Source organism: Pelmatolapia mariae, linkage group LG15 (assembly GCF_036321145.2).
Source record: "Pelmatolapia mariae isolate MD_Pm_ZW linkage group LG15, Pm_UMD_F_2, whole genome shotgun sequence".
Taxonomy (NCBI): Eukaryota; Metazoa; Chordata; class Actinopteri; order Cichliformes; family Cichlidae; genus Pelmatolapia; species Pelmatolapia mariae.
In genome coordinates this window covers 39863733-39879750 of record NC_086240.1, presented here as the reverse complement: position 1 = coordinate 39879750, position 16018 = coordinate 39863733, and the positions used below count along the sequence as shown (strand labels likewise).

The 16018-nt window shown below is 40.5% G+C and overlaps 2 protein-coding genes across 2 annotated transcripts; one reads left to right on the top strand and one right to left on the bottom strand.

Annotated features, from left to right (window-relative positions):
- The first annotated feature begins 5046 nt into the window (after positions 1-5046).
- Positions 5047-6917, top strand: LOC134642788 (T-cell acute lymphocytic leukemia protein 1 homolog). Its single transcript, XM_063494739.1, has 3 exons — positions 5047-5152; positions 5539-5603; positions 6472-6917. Exons 1-3 carry the CDS (start codon positions 5112-5114, stop codon positions 6915-6917), a joined length of 552 nt encoding a protein of 183 aa, XP_063350809.1. The 5' UTR covers positions 5047-5111.
- A 5259-nt stretch (positions 6918-12176) lies between these two features.
- On the bottom strand, positions 12177-15263 carry fam174c (family with sequence similarity 174 member C). Its single transcript, XM_063495411.1, has 3 exons — positions 14819-15263; positions 13096-13218; positions 12177-12793 (listed from the first exon to the last, which is right to left on the bottom strand). The coding sequence occupies exons 1-3, from the start codon at positions 15073-15075 to the stop codon at positions 12790-12792; spliced, it is 384 nt and encodes a 127-aa protein (XP_063351481.1). The 5' UTR covers positions 15076-15263; the 3' UTR covers positions 12177-12789.
- Positions 15264-16018: the final 755 nt, after the last annotated feature.

Below are 16018 nucleotides of genomic sequence, written 5' to 3'. Positions count from 1 at the left end.
CAAAGAAATAAACTGCTAATTTATTACATTAATTAAACATACGTTTTCCCAGTTATTTCCAGACGGGACTTACAACACATCCTGCTGATATCCCAGCTGCACATGAGACCTACCAAACAAACGGTGCGAAAAATAACACGACACTGCAAACTGTTACACCCCGTTTAGAGACACTGCAATCAATTTACCTGTGGGTACGCACTGCAAACAATTCAGGTCTCAGCACAGCTGGGAATCAGCGCTATGCATGACCTGCAATCTGGGATGTTAAAGGAAGTGGCACAAACAAATAAACAAAAAGAGAGGTTAGTCCTTACACGGCTCACTCTCAATCATTAACCGCCTTTACGGCTGGACGGACTGACCAAAACAAAATTACAAATCAATCAAAAGAACGATAAAAGGACAGAGGCAGCACAACAACAGCTGAAAAACACAAACAACATTATGGTTTAAAATGTTACCCAATAAAATATCAGTTTTATTAAACCATTCAAAAATCACAGAATTAAAACAAACACTCAATATACCTACAATAACGATCGGTTTCCCTGCGCGCAGTCGATCAGGAGCTTGATCAATTCCTCCATTAAAACTCGTGGTCACACTAAAAAAGTCCAACAACACGAATTAAAATTGGCACCTACAATAATAAATGATCCAAACGAAATGGCAAAAGTCTCTTACCGAACAATATACCCACTCGCACCAGAGTGCATTAATCGCCTCTGGTTTTTTCCACAGAAGAGCGCTGACCTCACTCCACGCACCCACTACCTTTTCAAAGCTCCTCTGCCAATCACCTGGCAGAGAGCAGCGAACTGCCAGGTTACACTTACAATACATACTAGTGGGTTTTGTTGTTGTTGTTGTTTTTAAATATATTATTATTTCTGATATATAATTACTTACTTACAACCTCAGACGCAGCACTGCTTTCACTCAGAGAAAAACCCCGCTGCCAGCCGTCTGCTACTTCAGACACCCACTCACACTCAAACAGTGGTGTGTTTGGACTGTAACACATTGCCTCTGCAGAGAAGGCCAGTGAATCTGAACTCAGTTTCATAAAACTTATTGGCAACCAGCCTATTTTAAGCCAACAACAGCTAACACTTCTTTTATTTTTTAACTTTCTGGAAAAGCCTAAAAGATGTATATATTTTATTTATTTATAGGTTTGTGTCAAATTTATTTTTTAACCTTTTTATTGGTGCCGTTTTGCACAGTTGTTTAGGTTTGTTTGTGTCATTCTTACAGGTATGTGCGTTTGTGTTGTGGGCTTTGGGTTCTGGGTTAAAACTGGCCAAATTTTATCCACCATTGCCCAGCTGATAGCTCAAGTCTTTTTCCACTTTGACCATCGTGGCAATAAAACAAATGCTTAATTCATTTTTAGTGTCCATAACTACTGTCTTTAACTTCTGTTTCACCAAGATGTGCTTCCCACTGATCATCAATGGTAGTTCTTTTCTACTCTCTTTGGCCACAATATGGCGCTGTTACACATCAAATTTGATTCAGTCCTGATCAAACATTAAAGACCACTTGAAAAATGGCAACAACAAAATTAATAAATAGATCATATTTTGCATGGTTGGATCTTAACAAGGTTCCACGTAGAGCTTAAACACGCAACAAGAAGAAATGGGAGTGAGAAAAAACATTTTTTTTGAGCATGATATCATGACCAGCAGCTTTACAGCTGTGGCTCCAGCAAACATCAGCTGATGCTAGAAATTAATATTAAATCAATTCTAACAACAGCTGATCAAGCTTAAACGTGCTGCTGTTGTTTAGCGCGACATCCGCTGGTTTCTTCTTTCTGCCGCAAAGTGGGCGATAAACAAACAAGAGAGAAAAGCCGATCAGCTGATCATTGATCAGTTTCATGATTGAAGGAGCAACAGGAGAGAGAGGGGAGAGAATGAGAGGAGAAGAGGCAGCTGTGCAGCGTAAACACACAGAATAACTCCAGCTTTGTGTCTTTTTCCATTCTAGCTGAAGTCCGGGACAAACTGTTCCTTTTCAGCTCAAAACGAATACAATTTTTCATCGGCTGTAATCTATCCAGCCCAGAGTCGATCATGACCAATTAGCCAATCTACCACCTTCCATTGTTTATACCGTTACAAAAAAGACCCCTAAACAAACAAACAACAAAACATCGGCCCATAAAAACGAAAAATCACCAGTCCAACTATGGCAATGGGTGGATGTAACTGACTGATGCACAGAATGGAGCCCAGGTGGTGTGAATGATGCGACCAGACACAGAAAATTTGTCAAAGAAAACCAAAAATATATTGAACAAATTGGGAAAAAGGGGGAAGTGGAACAAAATAAATACAAAACACAACATAGATAAATACATGTACCACAATTAATTTCACTGCTTGCAATCGCTGTGCAAAAGACTTAAATGCCTGTGTTGAGAATCCATTCATTTCCTTTTGAAGGTCAGTTTTCAGGAGTTCCCCTTTAGGGTTCAGTTTCACGATGGGGAAAAAAATACGTCCGTAATCCAAAGACAGGATGAAAGGGGGGAGGGGGGGGGGGGGGGGATATGAAGAAGCACAACAACAAAAACCTCTGACCTGCAGGGACAGAAATGTCCATTAGCAATTCAATTTGAATTCAGTTTAAAATTCACATCAATGATTCCACACTTCTATACGATAGCGTGAATCCGATCATTGCATTGTCACATTTCACAAAAGTACAATATTTCATTCATAGCTTCATCTGTACACTTCAGGTAGAATTTGCGACAAACAAATCCGGAAACTGCATGAAGGAAGGCAGTTAAGTAACAGACATCTTTGCCGCGGCGGGGACGCAGCGAATCAGGAGAGGGACCTCGCGCCAGCTGATGTGGGTCATATGACAGTGTGTAGGCGATGTGGGTTACATACGACTAATCAATTTCATAACCAGTTTCATGTGATTGGTGATATTAGATTAAGAGAAGCCAGATAAGGAAACGATATGCTCAAAGTCCTGAATCAGTTTCAGTACAAGGCCCAACTCTGAAGCTGATCCTGTGGCTCAGTAAATTTCAGCCTCTGCCCTGAAATTTGATGACTTCATTTACACGAGTTATCAGCAAACAATAGATGTCATCATTATGATGAACGTTTATTTCACACAGTTGTATTTGAGACGTTTTATTTCACTCAATTAAATATCACAGACCAGAAGTAACACAGATTAATATATATATATATGAATTGAAACCAAAATGCAATAAGAACCAGAAAAAGGATCATAAAAATAAACTTTCTTCCATAAAAGAAGAAGTTGAGATTTATTATGGAAGTAATAAAGGACAAAACAAAAACCACGTCAACATCATCACAGACAATTAGAAAGATTCAAAAAGCTGATTTTATTTAACCTCCACATCAACTCTACAAACTTTAATGAAAATAAACACCATAAAAATATGGAGCACATTGTTTGCAATAGTCCTCATTAAGCGTTTTAATCTACGATGGTCATTAATCACTAAAGTTTGTGGATAGTTAAGGATATAACTCGTGCAGGTTTTTAATCACGAGTCTCACTGCCGTGCTCTGTGGCTCAGCCTAACTTTGTCACCTCCCTGACTGCAGATATCTCCTCACCTGTCTGTCTGAACACCTCGCAGCCTCCGGCGCAGGGAGGGATAGGCAACTCCAGGCCTCGAGTGCCGGTGTCCTGCAGGTTTTAGATATCACTCTGGGTCAACACACCTGAATCAAACGATTAGTTCATTACCAGGCCTCTGAAGAAATTCAAGACATGTTGAGAAGGTCATTTGGTCATTTAAATCAGCTGTAGTGGATCAAGGACACATCCAAAACCGGCAGGACACCGGCACTCGAGGCCTGGAGTTGGACACCCCTGGGCGCAGGTAAACTCACAGAGCAAAGACATTTAACGGAGCGAAGCGGCCGTTTGATGGCGTCAAACATAACAGCTCGTGAGTGATGCTCAGCTGGAACCACACGACACCTGCAACGCTTCCGGCTGCGCGCGCGCACACGAGTTATAAATACAAATGATAAGATAATTGAGTAAAAGGCGATTGATAGAAGTTTAATAACCACCAATAATTTCCATTGCGCAGTCTAGCCACGTACAGAAACCCATCGATCAATAAATCAATAATGAAAACAGTTACATTTTTACTTTTATAGGCTGATGCAGTATAGAAGATGTTATATTCCTGTTTGGACAACATGGCTCAGTGTGATCATTTAGCATGTTTTCCTCCTTTATTTCTGATTTTTAAGGGGCGAGTATGTCCTGCTTGGCAAAGATTAAGACAAAATCCCAGTTTACCAGCATTTCATTAAGTCTTCTTAATATTATTACATCATGCCATTTCCCTCTTAATGATGTGTCCTATAATAGATGTAAACGTATTTTGGTGCAGAAATGTGAACAGATAGAACTTCTGAGGAGTATATAAATAAAATAAAAATCCCCCTTAAAATTTCGGCTCACCCGAGAGGCGCATTAAAGCTACTTAATAAGTCTGAGATTTTCAGTTTTTTTAACCCCGCAAACAAAAGCGAGAAACCCTTCGAGCTGTCAAGAAAAGACGACTACAGTTTAAACAGAAACAGTCATATGGCGATGAATCATATGTGGCATGTTTGGTTTTACTTCATGGCAATACGCAGGCTACTTCAGTTAGTGTTTCAGTCACTGAGACGTTTTCGCCACAGGACCAGCCTTGATGGTCTGTGCGTACTGGGTCCGGCTGGCAGCGGTGGCGCCGAAGGCTGTGGAGTCGTGACGGAGGAGAAGGAGGAAAACACGACTCCTACAGAGGGGGGAGGGGGGAGGCGGACCAAGGACCCTGCAGGTCCCTGGAGAGCTGCTTCCTGGGACCCTGCGTTTAATGACTTTAATGGGACTGTCTCTATCAAAGGGGGCTCCGAGGAAACGACGCGCCGGGACACGGGGAGGTGGGGCTGGGAGGGTCCGTGGATATAAAAAGAGGCGACTGACACTGACTCTCCACAGAGCCGAGGAAAAGTCAACGGAGCCCGAACTGCCCACTGAACCCCGATTAGCCACCAGAGTCTCCTTCACTTCTGCTGCTTTTGTCTGCAAGAGACATGCTGCACGAAGATATCCAGGACCTCCACACCTTCCGCAGGTGAGACAGGCGCTTATTAATGAACTGTAAACGGCTTAAAACAACCATTTTTGTTACTGTAAAGATTAATAGATGTTGGAATTTACTACATTCAATGTGTTTGCACTAAAAAGCTGCTTGTTTTACATAAGCCGCAGTTATTACCTGTTTATGCCATTATTGGCTTTTTAATCTGCGTTATTTACACAGTTTTACAAGATAGGGAGAACGCCATTATAACGATTATGGTGCATTTGTTTCAGCATGTTGCTGGCATCTACATTCTATTGAAACCATTTTTAAAATAAAATATGAGTTTCTATAATTCAGGCAAAACTTTTGCAGAAAAACATCACCAAGGAGGATTTTTCTGCTCCTCACTAACGTGTCTGTGTGTCTGTGTGCAGTGATCCAGATCCACGCATCGCCCTGAAGCACAGAGCAGCTCCATATGAGAGGAACCTCACTGAGGGTGAGTTCACTGCATCACCAGATATGGCGACTAGCATGTTAGTGTGCTCTTCTATAGAGCTGACAAAACACATTTTAGCAGCATTAAGCTTTAATTAATTCAGCATTTAAGAAAAAATAATATCACATTCAAAAGGTCCACTTATTAGTTATAAGTGGTTATCAACATTAGCAGCTGTTTTCAACCGTAAATTATAAATAAATCAGATAAGTATCCTAATAAGATGAAAAGAGGGCTGTTTAAATTTGCAAAAAGCCACGCAGTTTTCCTTTCTATTAAAGATAAAACCTTGACAATGATGCTGTATAAAAACATATTTTATAGACAGAGTGAGATTGTATTTCTTCTTCATGTGGTTCTGTTTAAGGTGTCGTGTTCTTTCCACTGTTCAGTGGTTTCAGTTGTGAATCCTTAGTTTTGTCCTTGTGTTTTTGAAGATTGTTCTCTTTTCTTTGCTTCCTGTCTTTCCTCTGTTTGTCTCACTGTTTCTCCCACTCCAATTCCTGTCTTATTTCAAAGGCACGGTCCTCATGCAGCTTTCAGTTTTTTTCCACTTCCCTTCTTTGTTCTTTTCTGACTTCACCTGTATTTTGTAATCCTTGTCTTCTTGTTGTGCATTTAATGTGAGTCTATTCCCTCCGTCTTTGTCAGGTGGTCGTCATTGTTTCCTTCACTTCTGTAGTTCTCTTTAATTTATTTGGTTCTTTTATTAGATTTTTTCCTACTAGGACAAAACAGTTGTTTTTTTGTCACTGCAAATGCTTATGCTGTCACCAGTTGAGGGTCACTCAGCTACTTTGTACCCAACCTTACATCCTTAGATCTGGTTCTCTGGTCACCAGCTGACCCTTCTTTGCTCTCCCCTCAGGTACCCGTCCCAGAGTGGTACATCGGATTTTCACCAACAGTCGAGAACGATGGCGCCAGCAGAACGTGAATGGTGCATTCGCAGAGCTGCGACGTCTCATACCCACCCACCCCCCAGACAGGAAGCTCAGCAAGAACGAGATCCTACGCCTCGCCCTCAGGTACATCAACTTTCTGGACCATCTACTGACTGAGCAAGACCTCAGCGGGGCCCCACAGAGCCAGGCTGTGAGGCTGGAGGAAGAGGAGGAGGAAGACAGACTGCATGGGACGCCATCACCTAACTCCACCTGCGAGAGTTCATCAGAGGGAGACTGTGATGGACTGATGGGGGAGCAGAGGCAGCTCCAGTACCAGCAGGTACAGCTGAGCAGATTGAGCAGAGATCAGCTGAGACTGTTTCATCACTCCAGATGTGAAAGCCCCTGCAGCCTGGGGTCAGACTGATGCTCATGTGCTCCAGTTCTGGATTTTGATTTGTAATGCTGTGAAGATCTGTTTGTCGTCAGTCAGCTGATTCAGGTTCAAACACAAAGATGTAAACAGACAGGGAACACGAACAAGACAGAAACCATTTACAAGCTTTTTGTCAGACAATGCCTCTACATTATTTCTGAATGGTTTTAGAAAATCACAAAAATGACACACGACTCTTCATGCAGCAGACAGATGAATTATTGATCTTCATGAATAAATGATTATAGGTCAGACATACTGGCATTGGGAACATCTGTTCATATTGTAAATGTTTTGGGTTAAACTGATATTCTTCCTCAGTGAGGTGTACAGAGTAAAAGGGAAATGTGGATTTTAAAGGCCATTTAATACATGATTGAGATGTTAGTGTAGCTAAATAAAAGTACACATGGAATTATACATAAATATGAATTATTCTGCATTTAGTAATTCACTAATGAAAAAAGTTCATGTGATATTCACATGTATCAGTATTATTAGACGTGTGCTGTTGTTTTTGTGTGTGTTTTATGTTTGATATTCAGGGTGATGTTCTGCCATGCAGCAGAAGAACCAGTAACCAGATTCAGGTTCTTTCATGTACGAGGAACCTTTGGTGATTTTAATGTTAATAAAAATGTCTTTTTGTCCACTGATGAAATCTGTGATGATGCACAGGTGTGATGCTCATATCTGAATACGGAGAAATAAAAAATACAGAGAAACTGATGCTTTTCCTCTTCATTAATGACAACCTGCTGATTCACTAGTGCAAGACTATCATAAATTCTTCATTTATTTTTTTCTAAATTTGCACCTGATGATTGACTGCTTATAAATTGAGTGAAGAGCTGCAATAAACTGATATCATCACATACTCATATAGTCTTTGTCCAAGAAGTCCTCGGCATACTTCAGTCTGACTTAAGGGTGTCTCTTTTGCAGAAGTGGAGGTCTGGGGTCTTTAGACACATTGCTCACTAGTTTTCTTTCCAGTGTCTTTGAAATGTTCTCTTCCTACTTCTGCCACACTTGTTCTGTACTGTGAGGGCCAATGTGAGTTTCTTGACGATGCCTCTAACTCCAGGTGTTAACAGAAATGCTGTGATAACTTTGTATAGCCATCTGCTGCTTTGTGACCATCAACAATTCTTTTCTTCAAATCTAAACTGATTACTGTTGGGGTTTTTCTGCATGATGTTTTCTCAAGAGGCAGCAGTGGTTAGCATGTTGCTTCACAGCAAGAAGGTGATGAGTTCAATTCCACTGTATGGCCGGGGCCTTTCTCTGTGGAGTTTGCATGTTCTCTCTGGGTACTCTGGCTTCCTCCCACAGTCCAAAGACATGCAGTGAGTGGGGTTAGGCTAACTGGTAATTCTAAATTGCCAGTAGGTGGAATGTGAATGGTTGTCTGTCTGTGTGTGTTAGCTCTGCAACAGACTGGCTAAGACAGCTGGGATAGGCTCCAGGCCCCCCACGACCCCGAAACGGAGACGAGAATGGATGGACGGGTTTTCTGATGAAGCTTGGGTTTTCCTATTGTGCATAAACTGGAAGTTAACTCTCAGTTTTCACATGATTTTACAACCTTTGATCATTACAAAGTTACAGCACATCATTGCACAGCAGAGGTTTGTGCTCTGGATGTAGCTCGATGAACAGGGCGGGGTTTTAGGGGATAGTAATATCTAACCTGGTCATTTTTTTCTGACATAATTCTGTTATTGTGTGTAAATATAAATGATTCATTCTTTCTAAGGACAATAAATATGTTTTGAAATACTGTTTTGAAAAAAACAGTGCATAAGTAAACATTCTTATTGTTATATTGTAAAATGTGATGTTATTTAACTTTTTTCTTTTAAAAAAATTATTTAAATTAATTTCAATGCCAAATTTTGTTGCAGCATTGTTAGTGCTCTAACACAGCAAAGCACCTGAACTCACTGTGGAGGTGTGTGTGCGTCTGTGTGTGTGTGTGCGTCTGTGTGTGTGTGCGTCTGTGTGTGTGCGCGTCTGTGTGTGTGTGCGTCTGTGTGTGTGCGCGTCTGTGTGTTGGGGAGCAGGGGGGTTGGGGTGATGGGGCGGAGTAGACTGTCACTGTGCCACTGTAACAAGGCCATGATGAGTTGAGGAGATGACTGATAAACATCTCACCCAATCAGACGGCCCTGAGGGAGATGGCAATAACAACAGCACAACTCAGAGGAGCAGAGGGGCGTGTTTCAATTACAGAGCTGTGTGTGTGTGTGTGTGTGTGTGTGTGTGTGTGTGTGTGTGTGTGTGTGTGTGTGTGTGTGTGTGTGTGTGTGTGTGTGTGTGTGACAGAGAGATATCGGCTCATCCTCAGTTCCCACCACTGTTTCTCTGTTTGGCTTCCTCCTGAATATCCAGTGGAGTTAAGGTCAGGTGACTGTGGAGGAAAGTCCACTGAAAACCAGCTCCCCCTTTCAAAGCTACGAGGTGGGTTTGAGACTCATTAATCTGCTTCAGGATGAATCATTCTCCAAAAATACGCAAACCGGAGGATACAGCATAGCTCTAAAGGATGGATTCCTCCATCACCTCATTTAGATTTAAAGTGGAGTCACAGCAGAGAATGATTAAAAATTCTCTTCCATCATCCACACCTGCACTCTCTGTCCACTTCAGTTTGCCTCAGCTTTATTTCACGCTTGGTGCATTTGTTTGGGCCAATGTGACAACCTTACTCTCACTCAGGTAAGGGCCAAATCAGCTGCTTTCATTAAACTCACTGTGTGTGGGGATCTGATCCAAACCAAGTACCTGGTGTACTCTGCAAGCTAAGCAGCTCACAAACATATGGACGTGTAAATGCTATCTTGCTCAGAAGGTTCATATAAAATCTCAGTTTTTAATGCTGCTTTTTAGTCTTCTTTGTGTGTTTGGGATGATTTCCATATTGCATGGCTCAGTTTCAGTCAAGCTTTAGCTGTTGGACAGATGGCCTCACGTTTGACTCTTTGGCATACAGACCAGAGTTCATGGTTAACTCAATGAGAACAAGGTGCCCAGGCCTGTGGCTCCAAAAGAAGACCCAAATCATTACCTGTCCATCACCCCACTTGGCAGGTGGATTGAGGTGTTTGTGTTGATATGCTGTGTTTGGTTTTCACCAAACTTGGTCCTGTGAACTTTGGCCTCATCTTTGCAAAGGACATTATTCCAGAAGTCTTGTGGTTTGTTCAGACAGTTTTGAGTCTGAGATGCATCCGTTTTCTGCAGTTTCTCTGAGCACTGCAGGCCAGCAAAGTGTCAACATCTGGTTTTATACATGTGTTCACACTTGCTGATGATCCTTCAATCGAGTAGATTTGAGTAAGCAGTTAGTGTGCACTGAGTGTCAGCCAGTTGGGTCTTGGTTTTTTAATCTCTCAGCTAACACAACTTGATGTATTGGACTTCTGATGATGCTCACTTTTATCCTCCGGATCCTGCTTTGGATCCATAAAGTGTTTTAGAGCTCCATGCTCCGCCCTCTTAGAAACCTTTGATCCAGCCTCGATCTGGCTCTGAAACTGCCCCTTGATGCTCAGAACAACAATCTTACATCGATCTATTTAGTTAGCTCTTCTGATGTCATGTTTCTCACTATCACAGTGTCTGCTGGAAACTGGAGGTGCAGCCATATTTCTAACAGGTGAACAATAGGTGCAGGTTGATTTAGCTAACATTAGTGATGGTCTTCAGCAGATTTATTGACACCTGATCAGATAAACTGTGTGAAAACAGAGAGACTAAGGTGGGAACCGAGGATAAGCCAGCATCTCACAAACACACACACACACACATATACTCAGCTTTCTGTAATTGAAACACGCCCCTCTGCTCCTCTGGGACCTGTTGAGTTGTACTGTTGTTATTGTGATCTCTCTTGGGACCGTCTGATAGGCTGAGATGTTTATCAGTCTTCAGCACCACGCCCACTCATCATTAGCTTGTTACAGTGGCAGTTCAGCAGTCACCCTGCTATCAATGATCCCGACAGACCATGAGGTGGGAAAAATTGCCACTTCCTGTTTTATTACCTCAGAATTAGCCTGTGTTCAGTGAGTTTAGAAACAAAGCAGCAACAGGTGGAAGAACAGGGAGAGAAAATTCTTTCAGTTATGGTGACAAAACATTTATTTCCACATGAGGATTTGTGGGTGATTTCTTTTCTGGTCAGTTTGTTTATTGATTGAATATAACAGCAAAGCAAATTAGTTTTTATTAAGATACCAAACTAAAGTTATTTATTTACAAAAAAAATTGTTGGCTCAAATCTAGTATATAAGTATTGGTCTTATAAAAACATTATAAAACTGTTTTTTTTGGCAGCTTTATAAATTATCTGTGTTTTTGTGTTTTCTAATTTTATGACAGGTGACCATGTGTGTGTGTGTGTGTGTGTGTGTGTGTGTGTGTGTGTGTACATAAAATGAAGTATTTCTCACACTTTGCTTAACATTGTTTCGATTGTTAAGATTTCCTTATTTGAATACATTTTGCAAAGATTGTTTTGGATGTTCATTCATAATATTTGTCCCACGTTATCATTCAAATCTGCTATTTTTCTGATATTCAGTTTTCTGTTTCAGGCTGTGCTAATATGATCCCTATACTACAGGTACAGGTATACGACAGGTGCTTTGCTATTAAAGTTGCCTTTAGCTTAATGTTTGAAACAGTAACACTGGTGACATCTTGTGGTGAACGCCTGCTACTACAGCTTCATTTTGAAGCTCCAGCCCTCACCACTAAGCTGTAAATAATTTTATTATTCAAAATCTAAGTAATGATTAAATTATTTTAAAAAACAAACAAGCAGTTACACAGACTCAGTAGCTGCTTTGAGATCCTCATCGATCCTTGTTTCTAATTTAGGACCTAAGAGCTACTTGGTAAAAATAATAACTTATTTATTTTTTACATATTCCAGTCAAGTATTTTGCTTGGTAAAAGTATTTTCCAATATTTTATATTTATGATTACAACATTTTTACATATTTTACTAATACTTCATGTACTTTGGAAATATTCTTTACTTCATGTATTTTCACTTACTTCTGCAGCGCTTTTACAAAATTATTTTTTCCAATACTGTAAGCACATTTTTTTAACTACAGATATTTTACTTATATATTAAGTTTGCAAAAGATGATATATCATATCATGTCACCTGACACCACATGATAAAAAATAAAGTAGTCAATAAAGACTCATGTTCAAAAAACAAACATTTTTTTATATTCAAAAATCAGATTTTAATGTTTTGTTAAGAAGTGTGAATCTTGTCCACAGAGAAAAAAATGTCATCAGGAATCAAAGAGTTATACAAAAGCTTCACATTCACCCTTTTAGTCTCAACACAGCCGATGTGAAACATCGTGAGTTTCTTAACACTTTGTTTCAGGGGAGGCTGACCGTCTGTCAGGATAACAAATCCTGATCAATTGCAGCATTTCACACCACCATTGCTGCTGCCTGCCATCGGTGTGCAGTAGTATAAAGCATGTAGTCAGAGCAGAAAAGCTCAGAGTGGAAAAATACACCAAATAAACTCTTAGAAAAACACTCTGAAATAATAGGAGTAACGAAGAGAAAAGGAACATTTGGCCTCATGAGGATCCACTGATCTGTCATGTCTGCATTTCATCCAACACCACATTTAAAATAACAAAAAATTCGATTATGCTGCTCATCTTCCTTGAGCAGCTGAGATTTGGCATTTTTCTTCAATGACTATTTGGTCAGTTTGTTTGTTATTTCCACTTCTCTCAGCAGTCGTTGGTCACTTCTCCCACCCTCTCTCAATCTGTAATCAATACGGGCTGATCCGTCAGAGGACAAAGACCAGGACTCATCTGAACAGAGACAAAGATAACACCAATCAGACTGATTGTAAATCAAAACTTCGGTCAGCAAAGTTCAGACTTTGGAACAATTCCAGTCAGTGTCTCTGGATTATTTAAATAATCAAACTATTCAAAATAATCAAATGTATTTATTTATTGTTTTGACCACTTTGTGTTTTCATGATTCTATGTTTTTTACTTTTGCTGATGAATATCAGATAAAAAAAAACAACAACTTTTACTGGTATTAGCCTTGAAACCAGGTTCTGGTTCTATTTCAGCGTTACTGCTGTTGCCTGTTAACCTCTGACCTGCGGAGGCTGCGAGATTCGTACAGCGTGTCGTCCTCATCGCTGTCCACCGCATCCATCTCCACAGCATTGTCCTCGTTGGACAGTAGACCATACTTCTTTCTGTGGATGGGCTTCTTCAGCCTGACGACATCATCACAAAACAGACATTTACTATGAACTCGACCCCACTGTGCTCCAAACAGATAGTTGTAATGTACAGCACTTATAAAAACACGGGTGAATTATGATATTTATGAACTGAATGTGAAATGTTAGGAGAATGACATTCTTAATGTCAAGGCACTGTAATACTTAAACTCAGAACAAGGCCAACTGATGGCCAAAACAAATTGAGACACTGGTAGACGAGGATTAGTGTTAAGTGTTACCTCTTGAACCGCACAGTGAGTCCAGCAGCTTTACACAAACGCATGACTGACACTCTGCACAGGTGTGTCACATCGCTAATATGAGAGAGAGCTTAAAATGACTGAATTTACAATGACGTTTGGTGTGACATCACTCAGGTGGGAACCAAACCTGTGATTTCATATGAACACCACAGCTGCTCTAAATGATGGGAGAGACCAAACCCAGCAGTCTGTCACTAAACCTTCTGGTTGATGAAGTTCAGACTGAGGTTACACTTACAGAATTTCCAGCTCGGCTCAGGAGAGCATTTCCTATGATATCTGTCCTTATTTATGACAGTTAATTTTTAGGATTTACAACTATTTTTTGTAGCATAATGTAGATGAAGCCTAAGTGCTGCACAATATGTCCAACTGGCTCTGACTCACTGACAAACTAATGGCGGGACTCTAACTGAAGCCACTAAAAGGCTTGCTCTAGTGTAAATTTAGAAATTGCCAATCCTCATATGTGGACAAACATTAAGCCACATTATTCATAAATTCACAGTTTTAAAATTTCTCCGCTTCTCAAGTTGTGGACACACTGTAAATGTGTCTCACGTGACTTCCTAAAACTGCAGGAGCGACTCTTCCGTTTGGCTTCTGTAAATATTTGTAATTATTGTGACAGTTGACCCTCGATTCTGACTGCATAGTCTCCGTCTGTAAGGAGCAGCTTTGCTGACTTCAAATTAAAAACGTACTTCTCACCAACCACTACGTCAGATGAAACGAGAGGCCAAGTTCCACCTACTATTATCAGAAAAGGTTACACTGAGAGGAGAAGTGATAGGAGTTTGGAGTGTATGCCGAACTAAAAAATGGTTACTAAAACATTATGCTAGGACTTATATAGAGTCATTTACAACACATAAAAACAGCTTATACAAGCGGAAGTTTTAAGTTGTTAGATTTATGGAGGGAATTCGGCTTTATCGATGTTACTCTATTCTTACTTTTGGATTTCTCTAATAACTTGTCAGATACAGTAATATACTTCCACAGCCGTGTACCCCGAGAATGCAATCTATGTCAAAAAGCTAACAATAAACGTGCAGCACCTTATAATCCGCCAAGCCTCATATGTAGAGAACCAATAGAGCAGACTCCATTCGTAAATCCAGTTTTTTAAACTTTCTTCGCTTCTCAAAAGTTATTGAAGTACTGTAAAGTGATTTTTTGAAGCTAGAAAATGTGCTCTTCAGTTCGGCTTTCATCTGATCTGTAAATATTTCTAATTATTTTGGACATTTTAGGCCTAAATTGTGACTGCGTAGCAACTGTAAGAAGCAATGGTTTTTGTTCTGGAATTAAATTGTAGTTCTCACCGCACGGCTCGGATGAGGAAGTAGAGGACACCAATTATAGTGATGCCAACGAGGACGTAGAGGGCCCTCTGGATCATCGAGCTGTCCACGTTGAAGGCATTAAACGGACCCTTGCTGGTGCCGTTTGTGGGTTTAACACTGCTGGAGTTCGTCACGGCGGTAGGAGTTTTGGTGCTGCTCTTCACATCCTCCGACGCGGACAAGAGAACCCAGCATACCGATACAAGAACCGCTGAGAGACTTCGATAAAAAGTCATTTTATATTTGAAAACTCTCAAAACAAAAAATAAGAAAGGAAGCTTAACGACTTTCGAACCAGTTCGGAAGCAGAGTCGGGATTTCCCAGATACACGTAGCGTTAGCTAAACTCTACCGCCACACTGTTGACAATCCCAACAAGGAAGTTTACGTCCAGCAAGGATCGACGTCACAATAAAGATGGAGTCGCAGTCGTAGGGCCGCACGTTCCGCTCACCGACCAATCATTGTAAACCAATCCGCAGAAGGAGGCGCGGGGTTTACACAGCACTGTACCACAAAATACACCATGAACCCAACACTTCAAAAAATTATACCAATATAAAAATGGACGCTAAAGTTTTTTTTGTGTTTTAGATTGTAATTTATTTTATTTTTAAGCATTTATACTTCATCTAAGCTTATTTGTTATACGTTATGTTTAATAGGCTGCTGTAACACAAGGATTTCCCAACTTCTAGGATAAATAATGTAACACATATCTTATCCTATCTCACAAACCTACAAAGGAACCTGTATAACACAAATTGATCACTGACGAGTTTAAAGACAAGCAGACACACAACAAGGATACAAAACCAGCAAAGGGGGAGGGGGAATTTAACGTCACACGCCCCCCACCCCCAAACACAAAGAAATTAAAGAATAACCCGACAAAAACGACAGAGACAGAAAAAGATACACATAATCACACTTGGCTCATCCGATTTGTTTAAGGACAAGTGATAGGTTAGCTGAACCTCAGTATGCTTCCGTTTTATATATTGTGTGGTTTTCAGCAGCCCTGATGCAGTAATTAACTTTTATACTGTTAATGCCTCTATCGATGATCGCAGGAGCAATAAACTCCAGAGTCCAAAACAATTTCCTTTAATCCACTTTGGCTTAAGCTTCTGTTTACCTACCGTCACTGCCCGAGGCTCCTTACCTGAGCACACAGAT

What these genes read in the sequence shown, in the direction of transcription:
- fam174c (XM_063495411.1), bottom strand. Translation starts at nt 15,075, where the DNA reads ATGACTTTTTATCGAAGTCTCTCAGCGGTTCTTGTATCGGTATGCTGG. An exon ending in TTCCTCATCCGAGCCGTGCG is followed by an intron (nt 13,219 to 14,818) that starts GTGAGAACTACA and finishes TGATGTCGTCAG; the next exon opens with GCTGAAGAAGCCCATCCACA.
- LOC134642788 (XM_063494739.1), top strand. Translation starts at nt 5,112, where the DNA reads ATGCTGCACGAAGATATCCAGGACCTCCACACCTTCCGCAG. An exon ending in GACCTCCACACCTTCCGCAG is followed by an intron (nt 5,153 to 5,538) that starts GTGAGACAGGCG and finishes GTCTGTGTGCAG; the next exon opens with TGATCCAGATCCACGCATCG. An exon ending in TGAGAGGAACCTCACTGAGG is followed by an intron (nt 5,604 to 6,471) that starts GTGAGTTCACTG and finishes CTCTCCCCTCAG; the next exon opens with GTACCCGTCCCAGAGTGGTA.